The sequence below is a fragment of the Malaya genurostris genome, chromosome 1 (assembly GCF_030247185.1).
Source record: "Malaya genurostris strain Urasoe2022 chromosome 1, Malgen_1.1, whole genome shotgun sequence".
Lineage (NCBI taxonomy): Eukaryota > Metazoa > Arthropoda > Insecta > Diptera > Culicidae > Malaya > Malaya genurostris.
Window position 1 is genome coordinate 100,781,031 of NC_080570.1, and position 26,736 is coordinate 100,807,766.

General features: G+C 35.3%; 1 protein-coding gene across 1 annotated transcript in view; it reads left to right on the forward strand.

The window, feature by feature from the left end:
* The first annotated feature begins 639 nt into the window (after positions 1-639).
* LOC131425249 (coactosin-like protein) overlaps positions 640-26,736 on the forward strand; it is a 52,607-nt gene continuing 26,510 nt past the window's right edge. Inside the window, exons 1-2 of the mRNA XM_058586982.1 lie at positions 640-937; positions 1,008-1,100. Coding sequence (XP_058442965.1) covers positions 1,050-1,100 — 51 coding nt within the window. The 5' untranslated portion in view covers positions 640-937; positions 1,008-1,049. The remainder of the gene's footprint in view (positions 938-1,007; positions 1,101-26,736) is intronic.

Here is a 26,736-nt window from a genome sequence, read left to right on the forward strand (position 1 = left end):
AAATTAGAGTTCAGTTATGGAAAAAGTCTTAGAGTGTATTGTCCATTCAATCACTCTTTTAATTGTTACGATTTACGACGTTTCGGTAGAATAACGACTGAACCCATCGACTTTCGACCTGTAGTTAAGAAATTGTTTGAAAATAAAGGAATAGGCTCTAATAATTGAAAGAGTAAGTAAACAAAGAGAAACTGTCATTTGCATTTGGGACCTTTTCTAATGTTCATCGAGAATTGTTTTCAAATAAATCGGAAAATTTTCAAATATACATTGTTAGTCGTATGTCGTATGTACCTGGATGTATCTGGAAGTTCGATTCATTGGCTCAAAGAATAAGATGAAAATTGGGCCATTCGTTTCTAATTTAATTTCATCAAAAAGCAGAGGCTCACTTCGTTCCAAATTCCCCGCGATTCTTTCTCTCTTTCAAATTTGGTAAACTCATTTAAATACAGTCATACCGCCTCTGAACAATCCAACGCAATTTTATTATTCTAGAGAATCTACCAGAACCTAAAGAGCGGACTGTGAGAGCGATTGAGAGTCAAAGAGAAAGAGTTTGACTCATTCGAGACGAACGCAGAAAGGACGGGGAGTGTATTCCAACTTTCTGCTTTCAACCAACATAAGCAGAGACCGGTTCGAAGCAATTGGAAACAGTTCAGCTTCTTCAGTTATTTCTTTGTTTCGGACGAGTTAAGTGCATTTAGATAGAGTATTACTGCAAGCTCGTCGCGCTGTCCCTTTCTGAAAAACTGTCTTGTATGTGAGATACGTGTGAGTGTTTCTGTTCACCTTTTTCGCAAAACCTGCCTCTGGTCAAGCAAACAGTGATAGTACTACCGGCTAACCGGAAGCAGCGTGTCCGATCATTGTCGTAGTGCAATTGCGGAAAATTAAGTGCCAATCGTGATTCTTGGATTAACGTGAATCCCCTGTAAGGAGTAATACGAGAAGAAGAAAGGCTCCCATATTAATAAAAAATCGCCAACGAACGGTGTAGGTAGTTCTCAGCTAACAGGAAGCAAGCAATCGAAAGAACCAACAAAATGTCCGAAGCTGTAGAAGTCGAGCAAATCATCGAAAGCAAGCCACGAAAGGTAATAATAAAATAATTGCACTCACAGCATCCACTCGGTTTCGACTGTGGAGGTTTTTATGAAATTTATTTGAAAGGAAGTAGGATATATCTCAAGTCCTGATGTCAGTATTTGCAAGTTTTCTAATTACTATGGTTGTATTTAAGGTAAACAAACTGGGCAGATATTTTGTTTTCTTAAAGATACTGTTTAAAAAAAATATGTGAATTTGTAAATAGTTCTAACAGGTCATGTTCTCCAGTTCAGAAAATGTAATTTTTGCAATGAGTACTTTTTTCCATAGTGACATCCCTAAGACACATTCCTCTGCATCTGCAAAAGTTTTGGTACATAGCTATTTTCACGAGCACATTCTATATGTATGCTATCCGTCAGACCAGACACATAATACATGTGTGACGAGGATTTATTCAAACCCCACATACATGCTACTAAGTAAATATGCACTTACATTATATGAGTGAGCACATGACGACAAAGCCGACGACCGTCAACGAGGACGAGACAGATCGATAAAGCCTGGATGGTGGTGGTTACTCTTGGCTCCTGCTGCTTCTGTGTCGAGTTCAATGCAGTGTAGGCGACAGTGGGTGGTTTTTGGCCTCAGAGGGTTACCAACGTAGAATACAGCAGCAAGTAAAATATTACATTCAAGGTAAAGGCTCGTAAGCATAATCGAAAGAGAAGTCCTCGCCATACGCGCGGCGAATGTGGGCACACGCATCAAATATAAACCGCAACTTCGATTCTGCTCCTTAGTACACAGCTACACATAAAACCCCTGGTGGAAGGTCATGTACCCCTCCGAAAGCAAATCGGTCCAACAGAAAGAAGAATCGAAAGTTTTTGAGCTCAAGCGGGATAGACGAACTGAGAAAAATGAACGCTTGATTCTACTCAACCTTTCTCCACATCCTTTCCAGGCGTTGCATGCATATTTATCCGAATTTCGCTCTCTGGTTCCCGTTCACATAAAACTAGACTCGTTTTTCCAACCGTTTCCCGGTTCTTGTTGCGCATTGCGAAGAGATATTCACTAATTGGTGAGAGACTCCTTTGATTGCACTGCTGAGAATGCAGTTCGTTTTTGATTTCTGAGCGTTGATGGAATGACATTCAAAAGCGTGTTAACCGGAAATATATGTATATGAAAATTAAAATTCTTGTTCGAAAATCCAGTGTATAAATGGTCTATTGGTAATGGTCTAATGGTAATCATTCCATATCAGCGCAAAACAATAACACGGAAACGACCTTGTTCAAATGAAATCACCTAGCGCTATTTGCTACGGTACGGATCTCGATTGGACTAAATGACATCAAAATCATTCATAATTTGTTTACGTCTTCAAAATTTCATAATTTTGAGCATCTCTCCACTAGCTGAAGATTCACAAGAGTCTTCGCCATCATTAGCTTAGTTCTACCCACCGTAAGACATATTCGAAAAAGGTAAACGATTGAATTTCTCGGTTAATTTTTCAAAAGGGCGTATAAGCAAGTGACAGTTTCTCTTTGTTTACTTTCTCTTCAATTAATTACCAAGCGGTTTCCGCGTTTATCACTCAACTCTTTGCATGAAATGATACCCGAAACTTTCGACTTTCAAACAGAATTGTGATATTAAAGAAAATCTTTTTAATCACATCACAATAATCGAAAGAGAGAGTAATTAAAGAGAAACTGTCACCTGCTTATAGGCCCTTTTGAAAAATTAATCGAGAATTGCTAAAGTAAATTGTTTCGAAAAATTACTCCACAGAGATTGAACTCGAACCTGCAAACTTTTTTTTTTTTTTTTTTTTTTTTTTTCAATTATAGAGGCTTTAACATCTTAGGTCATTCGCCTCTTCGGACCAGAAAATCTTTCTGACCCTATGTGCGGGGTTGGGAATCGAACCCAGGCGGGCTGCGTGAAAGGCATCGACTATCCCATCACGCTATACCCGTCCCCCACCTGCAAACTTTCTCCACCCCGTAAAATTTGAATTATTACGAGGCACGCATTTCCTTCCCTATCCACTATGGTCCGAAACGGGAAATTAGCGTGACAAAAATATTTTCACTATTGAATATTAGTTTTTTGTAGGTGGTGTCTTCACAAAAGTTGTTTGTAATCAAATGGCGCTTCTTTTGATGAAAAATGTTACTAGGGTGGTCCTCATTTAGATTGAAATTTGAAATCTAACTTTCTTAATTGAACTCAAAAATGATTTCATTGTACAATAAAATTGTAGGAAATTTTATTTTAAGCAACTTTGCTGAAAAAAACATTTTCATTTGATTGAGTCACATCAATTTATGCGAATAAAAGAAGGGTGGCTTCTGAAAATTCACTTTTATTGTTCTAACTTTTTTGTGAAACGTTCTACGGAAAAGTTGTCTTCAGAAGAGTTGTTGTACTAATCATTGCGCACATTGTACAACCAAGCTTTTTCATATGAGCCACCAATAAAAAGTTATGTTTATTTTTTCATCAAAAACTAGTCAAGTTTCAAATATAAATATTCATTAAATGCCAGATCGATAAAAATGTATCCTATGGGGTTCCTGAAAGGTCATAATATAAGTAAATATTCAAGAGAAAATTGGAAGGGTGTTATTTTTTTAACTTATTTAAATTAGTTTTAAAAATACCTTCAAAAACATTGCATAACTCTTAAACGCCTTAACGTATCAACATACTTCCTTCGGCAAAATGATAGTATCAAATTAGTTCTACAAGTGTTCCATACATTGTCCATTCGAGAAATGAGAAGCACAAAAACTCAATCAAATGAAAATCTAGAGAGGTGCTTTTTTCAGCAAAGTTGCTCAAAATAAAATTTACTGCAATTTTATTGTACAATGAAATCATTTTTGAGTTCAATTAAGAAAGTTAGATCTCAAATTTCAATCTAAATGAGGACCACCCTAGTAATATTTTTCATCAAAAGAAGCGCCATTTGATTACAAACAACTTTCGTGAAGACACCAACTACAAAAAACTAATATTTAATAGTGAAAATATTTTTGTCACGCTAATTTCCTGTTTCGGACCATAGTGCTATCGTTGATCGGGTAAAGACGTTTAAGACGTGTTTTGTCTCATTATTTGAAAACAGATGGAATTTGGAATTCCTTAACGATAATTAAGACCATTTAAAACCCTTTTGCCATTCTCCTTAAAAATCATATTGAAATGCTGGAGAACCGACTTTCAAACAGCACATCAGAAACCCACAGTGTTTGTGATTATCAAAAAATAAAAAAATCCAAGTAACATAATCGTAGTAGGTGTTTTTCTAGACCCCTATGTTATTATTTGATATTTTCAATTTTTTCAAATTTTTCACAAAAAAATACGCCATTTTGTAGCTGTAAAAACTCCCAAAAGTAACAAAAAACGAAAAGGAAAAACCTCGCGCTTGAGTATTTTTTATGTAGAAAGGGTGTGCAAAATTAGTTTATTAGTGAATTAGTTTTTAAATGACGATGGACACGGACTTTTAAAATGCACTTTCGAGAAAAACGCGTTTTAAGTTTATTTTCTATAAAATCGAAGGAAACAATTTCTCTAACACTTTCAAAAAATTCTCTTTTTTCTTAGTATTTTGTTATAATACAACATTTGAATTATGTTTCGTCAAATTTTCAAATCAAGTCAAGGCACATAAACTCCACAATTTTGTCCGATAGGCTTAAAAATTCGACAAAATATTCTTGAAATGCTTTACTATAAGAAAACATAAAAAAATTAAAGGATTTTTCAAAAGTGTTAGACCCCTTAAGTTTTTATGCGGTTTTTGCATTCAAAGTGGGTTTATTCGTGTAATCAATAAGCGCATAGTAAAGTCACATTTTGGCAGCTTCTAGTTCTCATTTACGGGGTTATCCTATGTTTGTACGCAGGGCACATAACCGTTTTTACATTTCTTTACGTTTCGTCTTAGACTCGCCAGCGCAGTGTTTGGCAAGTAGCATTAACTTTACAACTGCTTAGTGGTTCAAATCGAATTGCTTCAGTTTGCATTAAACAGTTCAATTTGAACTGCTCTGCACTGACGAGTTTAAAATGAAACGTAAAGAAAAGCTTTTAGTTGTTAGTTGCTAATAAATGTTATAGTCGTTTTGGAAAATATGTTTGTTGCTAATAAACGTTTTAGTCGTTTTGGGAAATATTCGGTGAATAGTTGGATATTTACGCAAATGTTTATTCATTACTCATTATTGATTGATATACAATAGGTAAGCTTTAAGATTGCTAATATAGAGTTAAATCGATTTACTATGTCCCTGAAATATTATTTAATGCTTATTAGTTTCCTGGTCCAGTCCAGTGGCGTATCTAAGAGGGGACGAAGGGGGCACTCGCCCCGGGCGCAACAGTTTAAGAGGGCGACAAACCAATCTTTGGGATCTTTTTTATTTTGCTCATCCAAGTAATCCAAGCCCAGATTTTTTGCTCACCAAACCAATGATGGAGGCGGCAAATCTTATTTTGATCCGGGTGTCAAATTTCTTCGGTACGCAACTGGTTCATTCCAACCAGTCTAACTAACAATCCGTTATTTGTTGTACAGATTTAGCTGAAAGTAAATTTATCTGGTATATCAATTAACGGCCAGAAGGGGAATAATCCTAGCAATCGTTTATTAGTTTTGGTAATAGTTCGAAATGAGATATGTTTCATTTAGAGTGATACAAGAAAAAATCGATGCAATGTAAATATACATCTTAGCTCATTTATTTATTTAGGTGTCTATCAATCCATACGATGCAAATAAATTTTCTCTACTTGTTCAATGCATTCCACTGAAAAAGATAAGACGAATATAATAAATTTTACCCCAGACGAATATCTCACTACCAACTATTTCAATTATCACAGATAAAGAAATGATACTGTTATCAATTTGAGCTTTATCTATCGATTGTAGGTCAATCAAGAAAATAAATAGTGAGGCTCTTTGTGAGATTAAATGGGAATATATACATGTACTACTTTGCATTGGTTTGTCAAACACACTGACCCACTCAATCAGTATTGATTTTAATGCTTCACATGTTCTCTGCTAACTTGAGAGATCGTAGCGATCGCAAACCCGCCTAAAGAATCCCGCTGTAGTCTGGTGCACTAAGTGACTCACGATGATGGAAGGAAAATAAAACATAAACGTAGCGGATGAGTCAGATATATTCCACAGAGAAAAGGGTAACCAAGCTGTTCCTGCCGATGGTGGTGTGTGACAGCACATATAAAGATTAGAGTTGCAGAGGAAATTGTCGAAAAAAGTCCATGACGTGTCTTTTATAGGCTGCGGCGGATATTTATCCTATGTTGAAGTGGATATTTTTGTAGCAGAAAATGAAAAAACTGTTCGTGAGTCAGTTTTGTTTCCACGGTTGAAATGAAAAGTATCGTATAAATAAAAAATCCGATTCTTTTATTTATAACTTAAAGAATTCAAGTTATATGTTTCTTATCAGACATCCATCGAGTTGTTGGAAGCTATGGATTATTGGAAGTTATGAATTGGCACGATTTCTAGTACTTCTCCGTTTTTCAACACCAGCCCCTTCCAGTCGGGAAGCACCGACAAATAGACATAACACAACTGTATTATTTATCGTTCATGTTAAAAATAAACTTACATTTTTTATCAAAAATTTGTTTGAGTTAAAATAATTTTTATTATATTCAGTGGATAAAATCTAATTAAAAATAAAAAGTTCCAAATGTAGTGCTATTTCGTTTGTGCTGCAAGTTATAAACATTTGTGACGCATTCTGCATCGCCGCAGTGCTTATCAGCCTCAGAATTCCGGGGCAATTACTAACGTAAATAATTGTTCCCTTTCAACTGTTTATTGGTGTTTTTTCACAAATACATAATATGAAGTGGTTGTAGATTTTGTTGCCATTTGTCAATATGTAGAGGAACGTAGTATAAGGCCCCACACCGGAATATAATTGAAATATATGTATTGAAATTTTAAATTTTCGCTTCGGGAAGTAACTTCTGAATTTTCTCCTGAAGACTATAATTGAATTTTATCAAGATTTAATAGGGTATTCAGCCACAAAGGGGTTTGCGGTTTTATATTTGATATTTTTAAATACTACAATTATGATGCCATTTGCTTTCTTTTTCAATTATTTCTGTCGCCGGAAAAGATCATAGTTCATTTTTTACTATCAATACATGCAAGAAAGTATCTGAATTAGCAAAGATTGCTGTGTGATCAATCTAAAACTTTGTCGATCGACAAACTTCAAAGCTTTTAAAATTAATTATGACACTCAAGCAGTGTTCTGTTCGTGTAGCCTTTTTATACTAAATATCGGCATAATTTGAATTGATAATTGAGTCGTTTACTGTACTCAAATCAAGCATTGTTTTTTCTTTATATTTAGTGCAACTGCAGAATCCGTTCAGAAATCTGCTTTCCTCTGTTTAAATGCAGAAACCGTTTTTCAACATACCGGTGCAAATTAATTGCTTGTATCAATTTGCATACCAAAACGATACACTACCCGATCAGCAAGCAGTTTATAACAAAAAGCAATTCAACCTAAAAACTGTTGCCTGTATATTCAAAACAAAAATAAACCGTGATTTTGACAATAGTTGTGTAGTCCTACGTCAACAGTTCGAACAATACTATCTATTACCATAATTTTTCATGCACCTATTTGGAGTATGAAATTGAAAATAAAATTATTTCATGGAGCATTAATTTTCAATCAATTTTGAAAGCAATATTAAACGTTGTTTTAAAATTATAATTGATTAATCGGAAAATCAAAGAAAAACCACCTAACAGCGAGAGTTTGTTCAATAAGCTAACATTAAATATACCACATGCAACCTGTAATTGAATCACCACAACTCAGCAGATGAGTAATATATTTACTTACTATTAAGTATTTAAAACTCACCTTTCAGTATAGCTTTGCACATGCCTTACGAAAACTACTTAGAGCAACATTTCTCAAAATTAGGTTATCGAGTGGAACTCCAAAATTGGGTAGACGGTACTGAAAGTTAGGTAGGTTTCGTCTCCGGAATTTGAAACTAAAAATTGTTACTGGGGAACTGGGAAAATTGCATTGTTGGTGCTTCAAAAATTATTTCTTCTTCTCAGGGTGTCGATTCCTAAAAAAGCTTCGAAAATTCAACCTAAAATATCTGCTATTATCAGAGAATATTTACCCCATTTAGGGAAAAAATCTATTGATTTTTTTTAGTAAAAAAATTATTCCTTTCACATTAACTTTATAGTTACTACCAAATTTGTTTAATTTTTGTAACAGGAAACTTTACAGAGCAAAGAAAGAAAAAATCGATAAGTAGGGTCCGTAATTCTTTGAAGCCAATGTTGACAAATGCCTCTCAATCAGCAATCAGAACAAATTGGTTCAAGTGGTACGTTCCCCTGGTTATTTAGAGATTTGTGCCTTGCCACGGCTTCTCAACATTTTCCTGATGGGATGGGAAGGATAAGAGCAACATGGAAAGGAATTGTGTAGTGGAAAAACAGTACGAAACAAATAGAAACAAACCATTCTGCATTCCCGAAGGCATGCTGAACATGCTGCCGGTGACAATTTTAATGAAATCTCCAACCCCCCAATAGAATTTAGGAATTTAACGAAAGTAACAGCATTATGCATTACTGGAAGAATGCAGAACGATTCGTAGTATTGGAGGACGTAAATTTAGTACCCCATAAGGGATACTTAACAATCTACTAAAATCTTTTACGTAAGCCGCTACTTATATCAAAGTTTGACATTTTTTAATTTAAACGTACTCAGAACGTTTTGATGTACAAGCGCTATTTGTGTTGTTTACAGTGAGTTAAAAAATGGAAATTTCAAGAGATGGATTTCGTTGGATTATTTTTCACAAGTTTCGACGTGAATTATCTCAACAAGAGTGTGTCAATGAACTTTGTTCTTTGTTTGGCAATGAAGCACCATCCAAAACCACTGTATATCGCTGGTATAGTGAATTCAATCGTGGTCGTAGTTCGGTCGCCGACGAATTTCGTGAAGGTCTCCAAAATCAGTTGTTTTGTCAGAAACCATCAATGCTGTGCTTGAACTGATAATGTAAGATCATGATGTAACATACCGTGAGATGGAGTCATCCTTGGGCATTAGTTCCACATGCGTCTATTTAATATTACATGAACCTGGCCGTAAAAACGGTTTGTTCTCGTTGGATCCCGCACAATTTGACAATCGCTCCAAAAGAGGCCCGTTTCGATTGGTGTAAGGAAATGTTAAAAAATACGATCGCAGTTCATCTCCCGGCTTATACGAGATCGTAAACTGGTGACGAATCATGGATATATATGTATGAGTCGGAAACTAAACAGCAATCGAATGTATAGGTGTTCCAAGACGAGCTATATCCAACAAAATTCATTGGCGCACGAAAATGACAACTTTGCCGCTGAAGCAACGTAAGACGGTCAATTTTGAATGGTACACAACCATATGTTTGCCTGAAGTCTTTGGAGAAATTCGCAAAACGAACAAGTGAATACGAATCATCCTCCATCATGACAATGGGAGCTCTCACACTCTGTTTTTTATTTTCGAAAGCAAAGTCTTGGCATTACATTCCTTCCGTGGAATTTGGCCTTTCTGTTTCAACAGACTTCGCAACCGATTCTTAGCGTACAGAGCCATTGCATGACTAGTACTATGGATCCTACTGACACAAAGAATCCTTCCAGGTCGGGGCTCGAACGTACGACAGCTGGCTTGTAAGACCAGCGTGCTATGCATTGAACCGTCAACCCGGGACATTTTTATTTCCGAGTATCAATAAAAAATCCGTGGTCAACGATTTTCTTTGCAGTGGCAAAAATGATTTTCTGATTCGTTCGATCGCATGCAAAAGTGTATCGATCATCATTAGAAAAACAATAAAGCAATTTTCACTTAAAAATGTTTGTTCTTATTCGCTATTCTCGATATATAAGTAGTGGCACTCGTAATGCCAATAGAGCAAGGATTCATTCACTCCAGGAAGAACGATGAACCCTTCTGACTATAGCTCTCTACCTTAGTTGTATGAATAAAACGTAGCAAGCTTGAATTTTCTGTCAAAAGAAGAGATTTTACTACACAACTTTCGAACTTACTTTCGGTAGGTAGCTCTAGAGGTAGTCTGTAAGAAAAAAATGAAAAGGGGGAATTTTTGCAGCAGTAAGTAGGATTCTTGCTTGCTTATGTCAGCTAATCCGGCTGACAGTAAATGATCAAATTCGGAAGTAGCATTTAGGGTAACAAAGGTATTTTGGCCCACTTTAGGATTGATTTTATTTTGGTCCACTTTATTAAAAAATATCCACCAAATGTTGTAATATCGTTGAAAACCCCTTCTGCAATAGGTAATTTAATGTGATTAGCTTCAAATTGATACAACATGGGTTACTTAACATCGATTAAATCCATAAAGTTTGTTAGGTGGGCCAAAATATATGATGCGACCAAAACACCTCTGTTTCCCTACCACATGTTCGAATTTGTTTTTATTCATACAAACACTGAATTTTAGTCAGAGGATTTTAATTTTGAGACGGCACAACAAACATCTGACCTTTCTACATTTTATTCATACTTTCCATTGGATGATAAACGATAGAACATTCTTCGATTTAAGCTCCCCATACACCCATTTAACCATGTATTAAGAACCAAATATCCGGATACGTGGTTGTTTCAATGGGAGGCAGTTATATAGCAGGTGATAGGAAGTACCATAATCGCATTCTCGCAAATCACACGAACAATACTCAGCACGCTGAATAGTAGCCATGTGATAGTTGAGGATGCAATGTCCAGTCAGAACTCTATTCAGGATATTGCAAAGATGCTTAGAAAAACGCAGTAATATGACACTTTCAGATTCAAAACCTGGTGCAAGTTTTGTCAGTAACTGACATGTTTGAATACAGCCCAAGAACGAATCTTGTGCTCTATCCAACTAGTTGACATCGGTAAAGCTGGTTCTTTCACTTGTTGCACCAGCTCACTTAGCCAACTCATCAGTTAGCTCCTTTTCAGTTATACTATTCGGATAAAATTACATTGCCTGTACTATGATTAAAAACACCATGAAATTATGAAACATATCTCCTAATAATATCATGAATTTTCATGAGCAAAATGATTCATATCATGAACAATAACTCCTCTCCCATGAAAACGTTCATGATATAAATCATTTTGCTCGTGAACTCTTTAATAATATGCATGATCTCATGAGAAGACATGCTTCATGATTTTCATTCCTTTGGAAGTGTTTTTGTGGCTTTTTCCGACATGGAACATGAAACCAGTGGAGTGCAGTGAATCAATTCTTGGTTAAAAGAATGCGACACGGCTTACCTATTTGGTAGATTTTTACCACCGGGACAGGTAGACCATAGTGTTATTCTTAGCCAGTTGGGATCCGCTACCGACACCAAAGTTCTGTCCAGTTAGTGAAGTTAGTGACCGCTGCAAGAACTCTTCTTTAACGGTTTGTTTACCTAGGCACTCACTTTCTGTGGTAGAAATTTCACGGTGTTTCGTGCAGAGAGTCAAAACGATTTCCAGATGGAAGTCGAAAGGAGAGCAAAAAATCTGCACACCCACTGTGATAATCAAATGTGGTCCGCAATACCGTGTATGATGTGTTCAAACGTTTCAGGGAGCGAAAGAGCGTGGATCGAGTGCCTCAAGGTGAGCGTCGTAGTGGGACATATGACCGCAAGCTGAACTATCAGATAATGAAATCGCACAATCACTGTTCGCAGTATTGTTCGAAAAATTCGTTGGCCAACAGGATATCATTATTATCAAGCCAGCAAGCCACTAAACAGAACGTTGAAGCAAAGTTTCGTCACCAAAACTCGAGCTCGGAAATTATACCAGCAGGTTTTGACGAAGTACCAATAATGCTTGCTCATTGACGATGTAACCTACGTCAAAAAGGACTTCGGACAGCTTCCTGGCCAAAAATTCGATATGGCGACGGCACGAAGAGATGTTCCTGCGAAGTTTAAGTTTGCTTTAATGCACAAATTGGCCAAAAACTGATGATTTGGCAAGGGATGTGCAGCTGCAGAGAAAAGATCAAAGTGTTCGTGACGAATAAGACGATGGATTCGAAGCTGTACAAAGAAGCCTCGAAAACCGCGTATTACCTTTCATTAAAGCCCACAAAGGTCCTGTAACGTTTTGGACAGATTTGGCGAGTTGCAACTACAGCATGGAAGTCTTCCAGTGCACAGTGGTTCAAAAGCGCAATTTCATGCTCTTAATAGATAACTCATTAAAAACGTGGTTTTCGAGGCACAGTATCTTCAACAAAGGTGCTCAGAATGATAGACGCCATTGGCAAATTTTATTTATGTGATTAATTCCCTTAGAAGTGAGATAAAAATTTTAGTTTAGCTCAGGGCCAACATAGGGGCTAAGTTACTTCGACAAAGTTGTGCAGAAAGTTATTTCGAGCAAGTTTGCTGAAGGTACTATTCCCGTAACTTGATTGTAATTCATTATATAATGTATTTTCTGAAAAGGGTGTCCAAAAACCAATTTTTGTAAGAAAACACATATATTTTCAATTTATATGAGTTATACAAAGTTTTTCATCTTTAAAAACTACACAACTTTCTCAAACATACTATGCTGCTATCATTTGCAGTGGTACCGCGATAATAACGTGGATTTCATCGATAAAAACATAAACCCCCGCAACTTCCCGCAGCTCCGACCCCTCGAGAAATTTTGGACCATAATGAAGCGGAATCTTAAAAAAGTGGAAAAACGGCTTGGGACGCGACTCGGATGACCAAAATGTGGAACAAATGTGCCAAGGAAGTTGACTTCGGAGATGTGCAGCATTTGATGTGAGGAATCAAGAAACTGCGAATTTTCATTAGAAACGAAAAGAAATGATTTGTATTGATTCTTTTTTCTTAAAGTACAGTGAATTACTTTGTTTTGATGTATTACCCTTATTTGTACGTCAATTCATTACTTAGATACAGATGATTTTATTATTCCGGGTTCTAAAAGGACATAGTTTTAGAAAAGGAAGATTGACACTGAAAGGCAATTTCCATTGGAATGGCAAACTTGACTTTCAAACCCTTATCATAAGTTTAGCGAGATAAGGATAGTAAAATTAAATATTTTGACAATCATATTGAAGGACGTTTTTGAACCGAAATGTCCTATTATGTATTTTTACGTTTTCTCTGATTTTGCTCAAAATGTTGCTGTCTTGTAGTTAGACAAAAAGAATTTCTGGAAAAAATACTGATATATAAAACAAAATGTTAAGAATGCCGGCTGGAATACATACTATTTAGAGTAAAAAGTATTCTCATTGTGAACTGCAAACGCTTTTTGCTACGGATTTGTTTCCGGAAAATCTTCAAAACATCCGTCGCGGTGATGATCTCCTCGTGCGAGCTGTATTTCCTGCAACTTCACTTTACAACTTTTCATAACGAAGCAATGAACTTCTGAAACGGTTTGTTTGCACGACCACGTTCAATTTAACTGAAATCAATACTGATTAATTTACTTGAAGTAGAGCTCGTATAATGCTTAGTACTGATACCATTTCTTTGCTTGTGTAGGATTTTTTTTATTAAAAACAGTGTTTCATCAACACACGAAATCCTTTTCTCTCTATAGTTTCTAAGTTCTCAAAAATAGTGGTATAATCACTAACACAGCAATAAACCGAATGTCATGAAATTTCGATAGAAGACATCTGAAGGATGTCTCTATTGAATGCAAAACGGATTTTTATTTAGTGACGCCATCTGTTTGTCAGATAGTACATTACAAAGTTCAAACAATCGAAATCGGAAAACGCTTTACTATCAATAATTCCGGTGCGAAAACTACAGAACAATTGCATGACTTGTAATACATTCCTACTAGCATGCATGTATAGACTCTGGTCGAGAACGATCTCCAGATCCTCTCCATTTCAATTTCATGTAACCGTGTCGGTAGAGAGTGCTAAGAAATATGTTACCAAAATCGCCTAGACATTTTAAGCAACGATGTAACACCTATTACGCAGTCGTAGTCATGCGTTTAGTGTGACCATTGTTTCAACCTTACTTCTTATAACGGGCCATTACTACAAATTAAGCTGTTGTTGAACCAAATTCTATTTTCCCAACTACACATTGCTTGCCAAGCGAGAGGGATCTCAGATTCTTTTTTACTGTCTAATCTTACGGGATACTCTGAATCGTCAACTATAACGACGGTATCGTATCTCATCGGTAATTTATCTTAGAACTTATTTGAGCATTTCTTTACCTTAAAATGTTGCTTCTTCCCTACAATTTGTGCCTTACAATGGTTAAATTTGGCGTCGCGACTGTTCTAGTTACGCCATGATGTAAACAAATGAGCTTATCGTGACAACAATGTAGGACGAAGAACAGGTTTGAAATTCATTTTTCGATCATGTGCGACAATAAAACAAAGCTTTTGAACACGCGGGCAGACGAAGAGAAAGCCCCGTGGTCCAGGTCAACGACAATCGAACGCGCTGTCTGTCCAGTCCAGAGAGTTTGGTAAGCGACAGCAACTGCGTGCCTGTACCAATGGTAAGCAAGTATTAATTGTCACATAAATAACCACATAACCACCAATTAAGTAAACGACCAAAGCAACCTCAAAATCAGCTCTTGGTCATGCGCTTGGAGTCCAGTTTTGCTATTTATGGTCCATTAGCGGACTGCTTGGTTGGTCCCACAGACTTCGAGCGAGCCAAGGTGAGATTTGTGTTGAGTAGGCAGTTTCTTTTATTTTATTTTTTTTCGCATGCGCTCTTGGCAAAGAAAGGCGTTGGGATAATGGTATTCGCTATATACAAGTTACCACGCTGTACAGAGGCGGCCATAATGATCAGTGTGCGCTGCCGGCTGACTGCTGAATTCATCAGTCGTGGCGCACCGAGAGCCCATTTTACACGCATCAGGGTTTGTTTAAACTTTCTTCTCGGATGGTGATCCGTCTCGATGCGAGTGACCGGTTGAATGCAGTTATTGTTGGAATTTCTCCGGATTTTGTTATGCATTTTTTCCCCAAAGCAGTCTTCTCGCGTCGGTTTTTGCTTGCGTTTGCGGATCACGTGCGTTTTACGAATTTTGCTTGCGGCTTGACGGGAGGATGGGCTTTGCTTGATTAAGCTCAAGATTTATGCAGAATGGGACGTATTTACATTTAAAACAAAAAGTTGCTTTTCCGCACGATGAACGTGCCCGACGCTTCACTTCCGTTAGGTTAACTACCGATTATTGTCTACGTCGTTAACTTGTTTGCGATCCTTGAACTTGAACATGAACGTCATATTTCTTACTTCAGTATCAAGCTTCGTTCCTAATCAAGGCCACATCAAATCGAACAATAAATTTACCAGAACAACTTAATGTCAGATTGATACTTCAAGCTAATCTACGATGTAAAATAATCTTAACCACAAGCAACTTTAACATAACAACAAACAGAATGAGTTCAGAATGCCGGAGTCAAAAGCTGGCGGATCGAACCTAGTGAATGCCCGGAATCGGTGGTCTTGGGTTCAGGTCAGGAACCGGTTTTCCATGGGTCTAAATAATTGCTACTGTACAAGCTAGAGACCATAATGGCTGGTTGCCAGTAGAGTGTAACCGATCGACGAGCACCACAATGTTGCACAACAGTGTAGCCAAAGAAAGTACCTCGGACAACGGAGATGGTGATACATGAAATAAATCAAATATTGGAGCAACAGCATTTTATGCTAGCTGGGGAAGCTGACAATGTAAGAAGGAAGAATATGAAACGTTCCAGCTGGCAGTTTGTTTCCCCTAGTGACCAGCTCGCTTTCCCCATTCCAATTAATGATTTTGTTGAGTGATCCTAAGTGAAAGATGATGTTCCACTTTTTTTAGCGAACTAGTATAACATCGCATGTAGACACTGTGATAGTGAGTGACATTGGGAATGATTTCGGTTTCCGTTTGTCTTGTTTGTGTGTTCAGGAACTTTTCTTGTTGATTTTTTTGTGAGTTAGAGCCAAACTTTAAAGAATGTGACATCTGTTACGTCTTTTGTTGAAAACATTAATATTTTTCTTTCAGTTTCAAAGTTGTTCACAAATAATTTTCACACGCAGAAAACAAAAAAAAAACATCTCAACCTCATATTGTTTTGCCATTTCCGCGTTTGTTTAATTTTTCAAAGATAAGGCACATTGCGTTAGCTCTAAGCTACCGAGAGCTTTTGCTTATAATTACTTTGAACTAGGATATTTTTATGCATTGTTATAATTTTAGCAAGGTATACAGTAAATGTGGTTTGTACGGTCTGAGAACAGCGTCAGGAAGCGGTGTTGTGCAAACTTGTTGTCGGGTTTGGGTTGCAGTGATCAATTCTAGGGCTCAGGGACCCCAGTTGGAATCCAGCATTAGCTGGGGTGTTGGATCTTGCGAATTCCCGTGTAGTAGTTTTTTGCGTTTTTGTGGTTCTAACCTTCTGGTGATTTGCCTCAAAACTCGAAGTTAATCTTTTAGGAAATCGGTAACAGAAACTTTCTTGGTGATTATCCTCCTACGCAAATATTGTACAACCCTACCAAACCCGACATTTCAGGTCCAGCTGGCGATTCGATTCAGTTTGTTAAAATTTGACATGTATGAAAGTGTATGTGAAATAATATCAATAATTACTCTTGGTGATGGTCGGTACGATGTTTGTATGCTTAGATTCAAATGAGAGGCTTCTTTTAGGCTAGTATTGCATTTTATCAAATTTGAAATAACCAGTTGTTAAGGTAAGTACGGTATGGTATGGTATTATTATTAACATAAACGCAGGTATTCGTGATTCGATTTATTCCATTTTTTGGATGTCAAACATTCGTAAAATGAACTGTACTAAAAAATGAGCAGTTCTTGAAATTGACATCAAATCATCAAACTTTATATAGCAGGTGTCTAGGAAGAAGTTATAAGAAATTGATTAAAAATTCGATAAAATTTTACATAAAAAAAAGTTGAACGTTTTTCTTTCAATCTTAAAATTATTCTAAAAAAGAATTAAGATCATCTTTATTTAAATATTGTCTGACTTAAACTTACCCCTGACGCTGGAAATTAATGCAATTGGTGCCTTTTCAAAAATCAAAAAAAAAAGTTTTACTCCACCTAGTGGTGTAATGATGCCTTTCTCATATTAGTAATATTTTCATAAATATCACTTGCGGATTCTATTAAAAATTTGAAAAAAAAACTAGAAAGTTTATTTGGGTGTAAGCTAACATAACTTTCTCAATTGGTAAACAATGATGTCAAATGAAGAATAATTTTTCCCTTTCATGTATCGTCTCTCTAAATAACGGTGTGCAATTTTAAACACAATTTACCCTATAGTTCCGGAACCGGAGGTCGAAAGCGGATAAAATTTCACGGCGATAGATGGGGCTTTCATTTTAGTCTAAGTTTGTGAAAATCAGTCAAGCCATCTCTGAGAAAAACGGGCGTTTGGCGGTTACATCACTTATACCATATCTCCAGAGCCAGAAGTGTCATTCATTTGAACTTCGAGCTTGATCAATGGCCCAATAGTAGCTTTCAAATGAGCGTAAGCATGTTGAAATCGGATCAACCACACCGAGAAAATTGAGAAGTGAGGAGAAAACGCACTTTGTCGGTTATGTCACTTATCTAATTATATCTCAAGAACCAGAAGAGACAGTCATTTGAACTTCAAACTTGATCAATGATTCTAAGCTTGTTGAAATCGGTTCTGGCATCTCCGCGAAAATTGAGTTGTACGAAAAGTGCACACGCATACATAAACAGACGCACAGACATTTTCCAATCTCGTCGAACTGAGTCGAATGGTATATAGTACTAGGGGTCAAAAGTCTGTTTTCAGCAATTCTTTTTTCTTTGTATACAGAAAGATAAAAAACAGTGAAACATGATTCTACCGAAAAAAACAATTGCTCAAAATGATCCTTGCTCTTGAAAAATCCGTTCTCGATATATTTAGAAATAAGACCCAAAATACTCGCAGTTTCAACATAATTCTACATGTATGAGAAATATTATTCTAAATAAAAATACGCTTTTTGCATCGTCGTTATCTTTAAAGACAGTTTAAAATTTTCTACTCTCTTCACTCTATAATTTCGAAATCAGAAGAAAGACCTAGATAAAATTTCCGAATTATCGGTCTAACCGTATGCGATAAACGAGTTAGGTTCGATTTCGGGGTTTTCAATCACTGTTTTCTGTACTTCCGGAACGGGAAACGAAGAAGTTTGTTTGATCATATATTAACAGATATGCAAATTACAAGTTTTTTAGAATATACCTCTATTTGCATGAATACTTAAAAACACTCTTGAAATTAGTATTGTAGCACTGTATCACTGTTTCATAAAAATCAGCTTTCTCAGTCTCAGTTCGTAATAAATACGAATATTGTTTACGGTCCGACGTTGCGGCTTTTGGTTTAGGTCTTTCTGAAGGAAAACTGGAAGATTTCATTGAACATTCTACATCCGTACAGAACAGCTTCTACCAGCAAAAATGGTTTAAGAAGCAAGTTTATTGCTTTCGATCTTTCAAATCATATTCTAGTGTTTTAATGACTTTTTTTTTAAAAATTAGTGTATTGAAAATTTTTTAAATTTTGGATTGTCCATCTTTGAAAAGTATTGATTTTAACACAAAATTTAAATCGAAAGTATTTCAACGAAATTGGAAAAGCGGTTTATTGTAAACAAAAATTTTGACTATTTTCTAATTTTTGGAAAAGATCTCTACGTTTTTTTGTGGTATAATTTTTCAAAGTTTTCTATCAGCTTCCTACAATTTCTTATTGAGCACAACGCTGCGAATAATAAGTGTTTTGTAGGTGGTAAAAACTTTACATCTGCTTAACGGTTGACATCAGCAGCATTTGAACATAAACTACTAATGCACTGACGAGTTTAAGACGAAAAGTAAAGAGAATGAAATAGTTATGTGCACTTTGCACAAACAAAACGTTACGCTGGAGGTACCAACACCCTTAAATTAATTATCATAAGCAAAATGCTAAGTATTGGAACTAAATCTATAGCCGAACCTAGCACTTAATAGGGGGAGTTAGGCGATTTGCTTGAAATTAAACACATTTTAGAAAATAGCCTGGAAAAAAATGATTAATAAAATCATAAACTTTAAAATTTGCGAAAACTTCCTCAAAGAAGGAACTAAAACCAGATTTTCTCTCTCTTTCTCGCAACAAAATATCACAATCGAAATAAATTTGCTAATTAACTTTAAAACTAGGTGTGGACAATAATGATTGGTAATCACTTGGTTAGATAAACAAGGACGATAATGATGTTTTTTTTAGAAAAATTTAGTTTAAGGCGAAGAGAGCTATGTAATGAAAGCACAAACTAAACTGTTCAGCAACTGCAAATCTTAAAGCTACTATTAGTTCGGATCAAAATTATTCACGAATGAGGTGCGTACAAAAATATACTATTTCATTTGTGAAAGCCATCACTTTAAATGATCGTTCAGTAATTACATCTATTCAATCATTTTAAACTGGTCTCATTCCTTATCATTGTGGCGATAGTGGAGTGACAAATATTGAAATCAGAAAAATTAAACAAAAAGTATGCTAGTTCAACATGTTTGAGATTTTATATTCAATTGGTTTACATTAGTTTATTTTCGGTGTAGCAAAAATACGGAATAATGTTCTTGTGGAAATTGCAAATGTTACGTTAGGTCTTTAGATCAAAACAATTTGAGTAGTTTTATCAGAAGCTGCCAAATGATCCCGTTTTGGAACAACCCTCACTATTTTAGCCAGAGCAAATAAAAATTCCAGACTTAACAGCAGAGATGACAGATAAAATTTTCAAATATCTTCAAGCAGGACTGGAAAGTCTGCGGAATCAAGTTCTATATAAAGAATGGAGAACGAAATTCGTTGCGAGAGTAAAACAAAAACCGCGGCGATTTGAGAAGTCTGTAAATTTTGATGAAATTTTGATTTAAATCTTGATTTTCAAAAGTCTGCAACAAAAACATGTCTGCAGCTTATTTTAGAAATCTGCAGCCCTGGCTTTTCTCTTAAACAGTCACGTTTTCTTGACAATCTTTACGTTTAATATGTAACTGTTCGATCATCAAATTTTCATAGTGTGTGTTTCGCCAATAGCACTAACTTTACGTCTGCTTAGCGGGTCAAATTGAACCGTTTAAGTTTGCACTGAGCATTGACGAGTCGAAGACGAACGTACTTAGAGAAAAGTGAAATTTTCATAGTTTACTTATGATACAGTAAGCTTTAGTCGTGAAATTTAAGTACATTTAAAATACTTTACAATCCCAGTCTTATGTAGACAACAGCAGCGTGGATAAGATGGATTTATTTCGGTAGGATTACCAACGCCCTATAGTAATTAAATTGAATTTTTTGCATTTGGCATGGAGATCAAAAGTAAAAATTTAAAAACCATGAAAATCAAAGACACACCGTATCACGGTGTAGTTTTCATTCATCACTGGTCGGGGTATGGTTTATTGTGTATTCCAACTGAAGCAATTTTGTTTTATGGAGATGCGCATTTTTACGGCAACCCGGTCTGACGAATCAAGCTGCGTGAAGTTTTACCCTGGGGATTAACCAGCTCATAGTTCGTACACACGTTGGCAGAGCAGTAAATTTCTAGAAGGCCAACCCCTCAAGTCGCTTATCTTGATGCACTCAATTGGGATTCACTTTCCGGTTGCGCGTGTTACTTTTCCTTCTTTACCATTCGCCAGCGTTCCCGCAAAGTGAATGTAGTGCATTAATTGTGTTACCATTTCTTCTCATGTGCGATTACTTTTTGACTGATTTCGTCCAATTATTTCAGTGCCATGTGTTCAACTGTTCATTTACGCGACAAATTACGAATCGGAAGAGATATCGTACATTTGAACGGTAGTTTTATTAGATTTTCACTCGTTTCTCTCCATTGTGATTTCCTCTCAGGTTCATTTATCAACACCAGCGATTTCTAATTAAACTGATAGTTAATAATAATAGGTACAAATAAATTGTATTTGTCGTTGAGAATGTCATATTTTTGACAAAAAAGTTTCCAAAAATTGTTGACTCTATTTACCTTTTTACCTTTGTCATGTAGTAAAGTTATGAAATCACTAGAAAGCTCGATTAGTAAAAATTGTTCTTGAAATTATTCGTACAATAGCCTTAAACCCTCATGTACTTGTTTTATCATAATTTGCTTGATTTCGTGATTCGATTTTTCGAGAAAAAATACATTGCCATTTATGCCGTACCATCACCGTAAAAAAATGCATAACTAAATATGTACTGTTTGATGCTGTTCAAATAATTCGTGTAAAAGTTATTCATTTATCGAAAGATTGGGCTTCTTTTGTCGAGTCTAAAAGTATATCACATCTTAATTGATTTCCACAAAAATTAATTAAGTTGAGAGGCTCCATAAGTCGGTATCCAATTTTAACATTATTCCGTTTCGAGAAGTAAGGACTGTACTCAAAATAAAAACAAAAATGATCACCAAAACTTCATTTTAAGTTTCAAAGTTTGACAGATATTTTTAAAACTGTCAGAGAAAAAATAAACACATATTGGATAATCCACCGAGAGCACCGCTGTCATCAAATTATGATGGCATTGATGGTTCTCAGTTTTGATTCCATTGCATTCAACTCTCATTCCTAGTTTTAAAAAGTGAGTACTAAGTTTGGCATCACCGTACCGAGCTACATCGTTGAGTGTATGCTGCCAACACAACCCAGATTTTTGGTTTTGTTTTTGCTTGTTTTCGAATGTTGGCCGCCCATGGCAACTCTGATGAATGGGGAATACAAGCGAGACAGTGTCATAAGAATCTGATTGAATGTATTGATCACAAATCGTCTCTCAGTGGGTTCTACTATTTGATGCGCACTCAGTGCTCATCTTAGCTAGAGATGTGCGATACAGCTCATACCGGTGAGCAGCTCCGAACCGATCAGCTCACTAAAGTGAATCGATTCAATGCATCAGCTCATCAGCTCATTTAGATTAAATGATGGTTAGTTTTTAGCGCCGTTTTTCTTGCGCCGTTTCTCTTACTCCGTTTTTCTTTCATATGCATGATCGAAATCATTAATGCACAAAGAACAATGCTATGCGAACTAATTTGTGTGCGAATCATTATTATGTCACATTTGTTGGCATCCCTGAATGTACCGTAGCCTACTGCGTGAGAGGTAAAATTTCTTATTGACAATGGCTCATTCAATCTGTTAAAGAAGGATAGATGCATATTTGGTAGAACAAATTAAATCACACATTTCTTCTCATTTAGAACTCGCTATTCAAGAGCCGAAGATCCGTTCAGCTCGTAGCTTGTTTCCACCTTACCAGTGTGGTGAACTGGTGAGCTGCGGTTCTTTTAAAAAGAGCTGTGAGCTGTCAGCTCACTTTAAAGATTCGATTCACTGGAGCAGCTCAGGAGCGAATTGCCCATCTCTAATCTTAGCTGTGTCAAGCTAAGATGTTTTCTCTACACAAATGGTTACCCAGTTACTAAACTCGCTCAGTGATGCTTCTGAAACCGATTTACAGGTGAGCTGAACTCAGTGATGATGAAGTACGGAGTTGATTATTGCCAGCCCTGATTGGATTTGTTCTTGCTAAGTTGGTTTATTCAACCTAAGTCTTTGCTTTATCAAACTTCTTTGCACCATTTTGTATCAAGAACAGAAAACTTGCAAATCGAAGCAACGGATATGAATAAAAGAGTTTCACCCTCTGTGCTATCCTCAATATATATATATATATATATATATATATATATATATATATATATATATATATATATATATATATATATATATATATATATATATATATATATATATATATATATATATATATATATATATATATATATATGTATATATATATATATATATATATATATATATATATATATATATATATATATATATATATATATATATATATATATATATATATATATATATATATATATATATATATATATATATATATATATATATATATATATATATATATATATATATATATATATATATATAAATATATATCAGGCGCGTATACAGATTGGTGTTTTAGGGGTTGAAACCCCCTCCGAAACTCAAAAAATTATTATATTATGAATACTTTTCTCTTTAAATATTTAAGTTAATTATAAAATGATTAATATTCAACAAACGACTTTTTACCCCAAAATTTTTCATATGATCATATACATATTTCTATTCGTATTGATCAACATGTTTTTAAACACCCCCCGAAAAAAAAAAAAAAAAAAAATAAAAAAAAAAATATATATATATATATATATATATATATATATATATATATATATATATATATATATATATATATATATATATATATATATATATATATATATATATATATATATATATATATATATATATATATAGAGCAAACTCTAAGGAACAAATGTATCGTTTCGAAAATGGGTTCAAATGTAAAATTTATGCTATAAGATGGTTTTCAAAATGTGATATTCAATTTAATTTGGTCTTGAAGAGCAAATAATGTGTTCGAAGTTGATTTCCATGAATATTACAAAGAGACTTTCGGTTGTAAAGCAATCGCTATTATTTATTTGGTTTGGTTAAATTTTTAGTCCTTGCCAATGCTTCAGCTTACATCCAACCTTCTATTTCATACCAACCGTGTCCGAATAATTAGTCTTGATTACTGGTTTTGGTTGATGTTTTTCGGCAAAAAAAAAGTTCGTTGTAGTTTACATTTTAGCTTACTTCTATTTCATCCATCTTTGAAAAATCCCCCCATTGTGCCTCTTTCATTCATTTGGGTCGAAGGCTAACTCCTTTCCTAGCTTTCGACTTTTACGAAACGATGACCAAAGCTAAAAGTTGCAATTCTGAAATCCAGCAAAATGTAAATTCAATGTAAATGTAATGAATAATGATCCTGATATTATAAATTTGGGAGTAAATCCAGCGGAAATTTAAGTGTAACGCACTTTACACTAATGGGTATAACTTCAGGCGTGTTTGTGTTATGGTTCTCAATGCACTACTGTCATTGTTACAAAGTTGGCTTGTTTTAAACTTTCATATAAACAAACTAAGCTGGATGTGAAAAGAATATATTCAGAATTATGAAATCGAAGGGAAGATTTTTATTTCTGTGAAAGAAATCAAACGATGTGGTTCGGTAAGAAACTGTTATGAATATCATTAGATTGTGTTCTAAGTTCGCAATCGAATTAAATCTTCAGGTTTTGTAAATTCTTGAAGTGGTAATCTAAAACCATAAAAAATCAAATATTTAGGAATAATGCTTGCATTTAGGAAAATGGACAAAATTTACCGATTTTTCATGGGTTTATCTTCACCCGCACTGACAAAACTACCCATGCAGCATCAATCATAGTAACCCATGAGTCAGCAGACAAAATTTGATTTTTTATCGATTTTTTATAGCCTCGCATTAAACGTTGCACCCGGGATGAATGCCCCCTTCACCCTCCTGGATACGCCAGTGCTAGGGTAACAGAGGTATTTTGGCCCACTTTAGGATTGATTTTATTTTGGCCCACTTTAGGATTGATTTTATTTTGGCCCACTTTGTAAAAATATCCACCAAATGCTGTAATATCTTTGAAAACCCCTTCCGCAATAGATAATTTAATGTGATTAGCTTCAAATTGATGCAACATGGGTTACTTAACATCGAATAAATCCATAAAGTTTGGTCGATAAAGTTAGGTGGGCCAAAATATATGAAGTGGCCAAAATACCTCTGTTACCCTATTCGTGTATCTATATGGACATCACTCATAATGTTCAATGAATGTATAAAATGCATTACAGTCAGGTATGAGTTCCTAGAACGGATGTTTTTGTATGAAAAATTTCTGCAAAATACAACACGTAACAAAACAAAATCTAGTGACTACGGTAGCCAATATAATAACTGGATAATTGGATTAAAAGATATTGGCTGGAAAGTTTAACCTAAATACTTAAAACAAACATTCATTTATTATCTTCAATAGTCATCATATAAAAATAAACTGAAAATGTCTCCACCCAACTCGTAGATTCCTATCTGTGCTGATCATTTCTAATTTTGAACAATTGAATTGCAATCACAAATAGAAACGCATTTACCGCACCAATAAAGCAAATCAACTTTCCGATAACGCTGATATTGACTGTTCCTTGTACAACGACCGTTTAAGGCTTCATTTCACTAATAAGCAAAGTTTATTTTTTTGGTCAGGTTTCTTCCAATTAATAAATATTCTTTTGATTTGTGTTGCATAGCGCATTGGCATCATTCGAATATACATACTGAATACAAACTAAGCAAACTTTTTCACTTCGAGTAATTTTGTTTGTATTGAAAGGAAGAAAACGCAAAGATGTCATTACAATAAATGAAAACTTGAAGGCTAAATCTAAATGGGGACGGGTATAGTGTGATGGGTAAGTCGATGCCCTTCACGCAACCCGCCTGGTTTCGATTCCCAACCACGCACATAGAGTCAGAAAGTTTTTCTGGCCCGAAGAGGCGAATGACCTTAAGGTTAAAACCTCTATAATCGAAACAAATAATAAAATAATAATTGAAGGCTAAATGATGCGCAATACATACAACAGACTAACGAGTCTAATGTTCAATGTATAAGAAATCCAACTGATCTATTGAAAAGTGATCACAGTGTAGCACTAAGCCTATAGAAGCGCGGCGAGTAGCTTAATACTATGTTCACACTGGCCGAAAATAACATGTTTTAACGATAGTAATATAAAGTTAAAACCGCACTGTTCACACTAAGAAAAATGGTTGTACCTATCTGCGTTGCCAGGTCATTTTTTCCAAAAATATGTAGTCGGCCCAAACATCTATCTGTATCATATCGGTATCAATATTTCTTCTACATAAGTAGTAGAAAAGGTGAGCGAAAAAAAAGGTCCCACGACAACTTTTCTCATGTCTATTCAAGCTAAAAACCAAAATCGGTACTTATCTGTGTGATCCGTGAATTATCGGTATTTTGGAAGAACATATTTGTATTGTGATATAGAGGTCAAAAATCTGTATAAATACCGAGAAATCGGTATACCTGGCAACGTTGGTATCAGTTTTCAGTTTTGTTTTATTATGATTACATGGCTACTTTGATGGAAAACTGCTGTTGTTGAACAGCTTGTCAATTGACATAGTCGAAAAGTGAAGGAAAATGCTAGCAGGGTTGTGCTTTACTGACAATTATATCATGTTATTTCGGGAAAACATGTTTTAATGTGACGTTTATGAATATGAAATAACGCAAAAGTAAAACATGTTATTTCGCTTAAAACATGAAATCGGAGTTATAACATGTTTTTACTCATAGTGTGAACATAGTATAACGCTCACATTCGTCCGAACTTGCATGCCATAATTCTGAAGAGTAAAAGTAACACAAATATTGAAACCAATTTTTACCTGGATGTCTCACACAACTAGAGAAATTTCTCTCTAGTTTAGATGT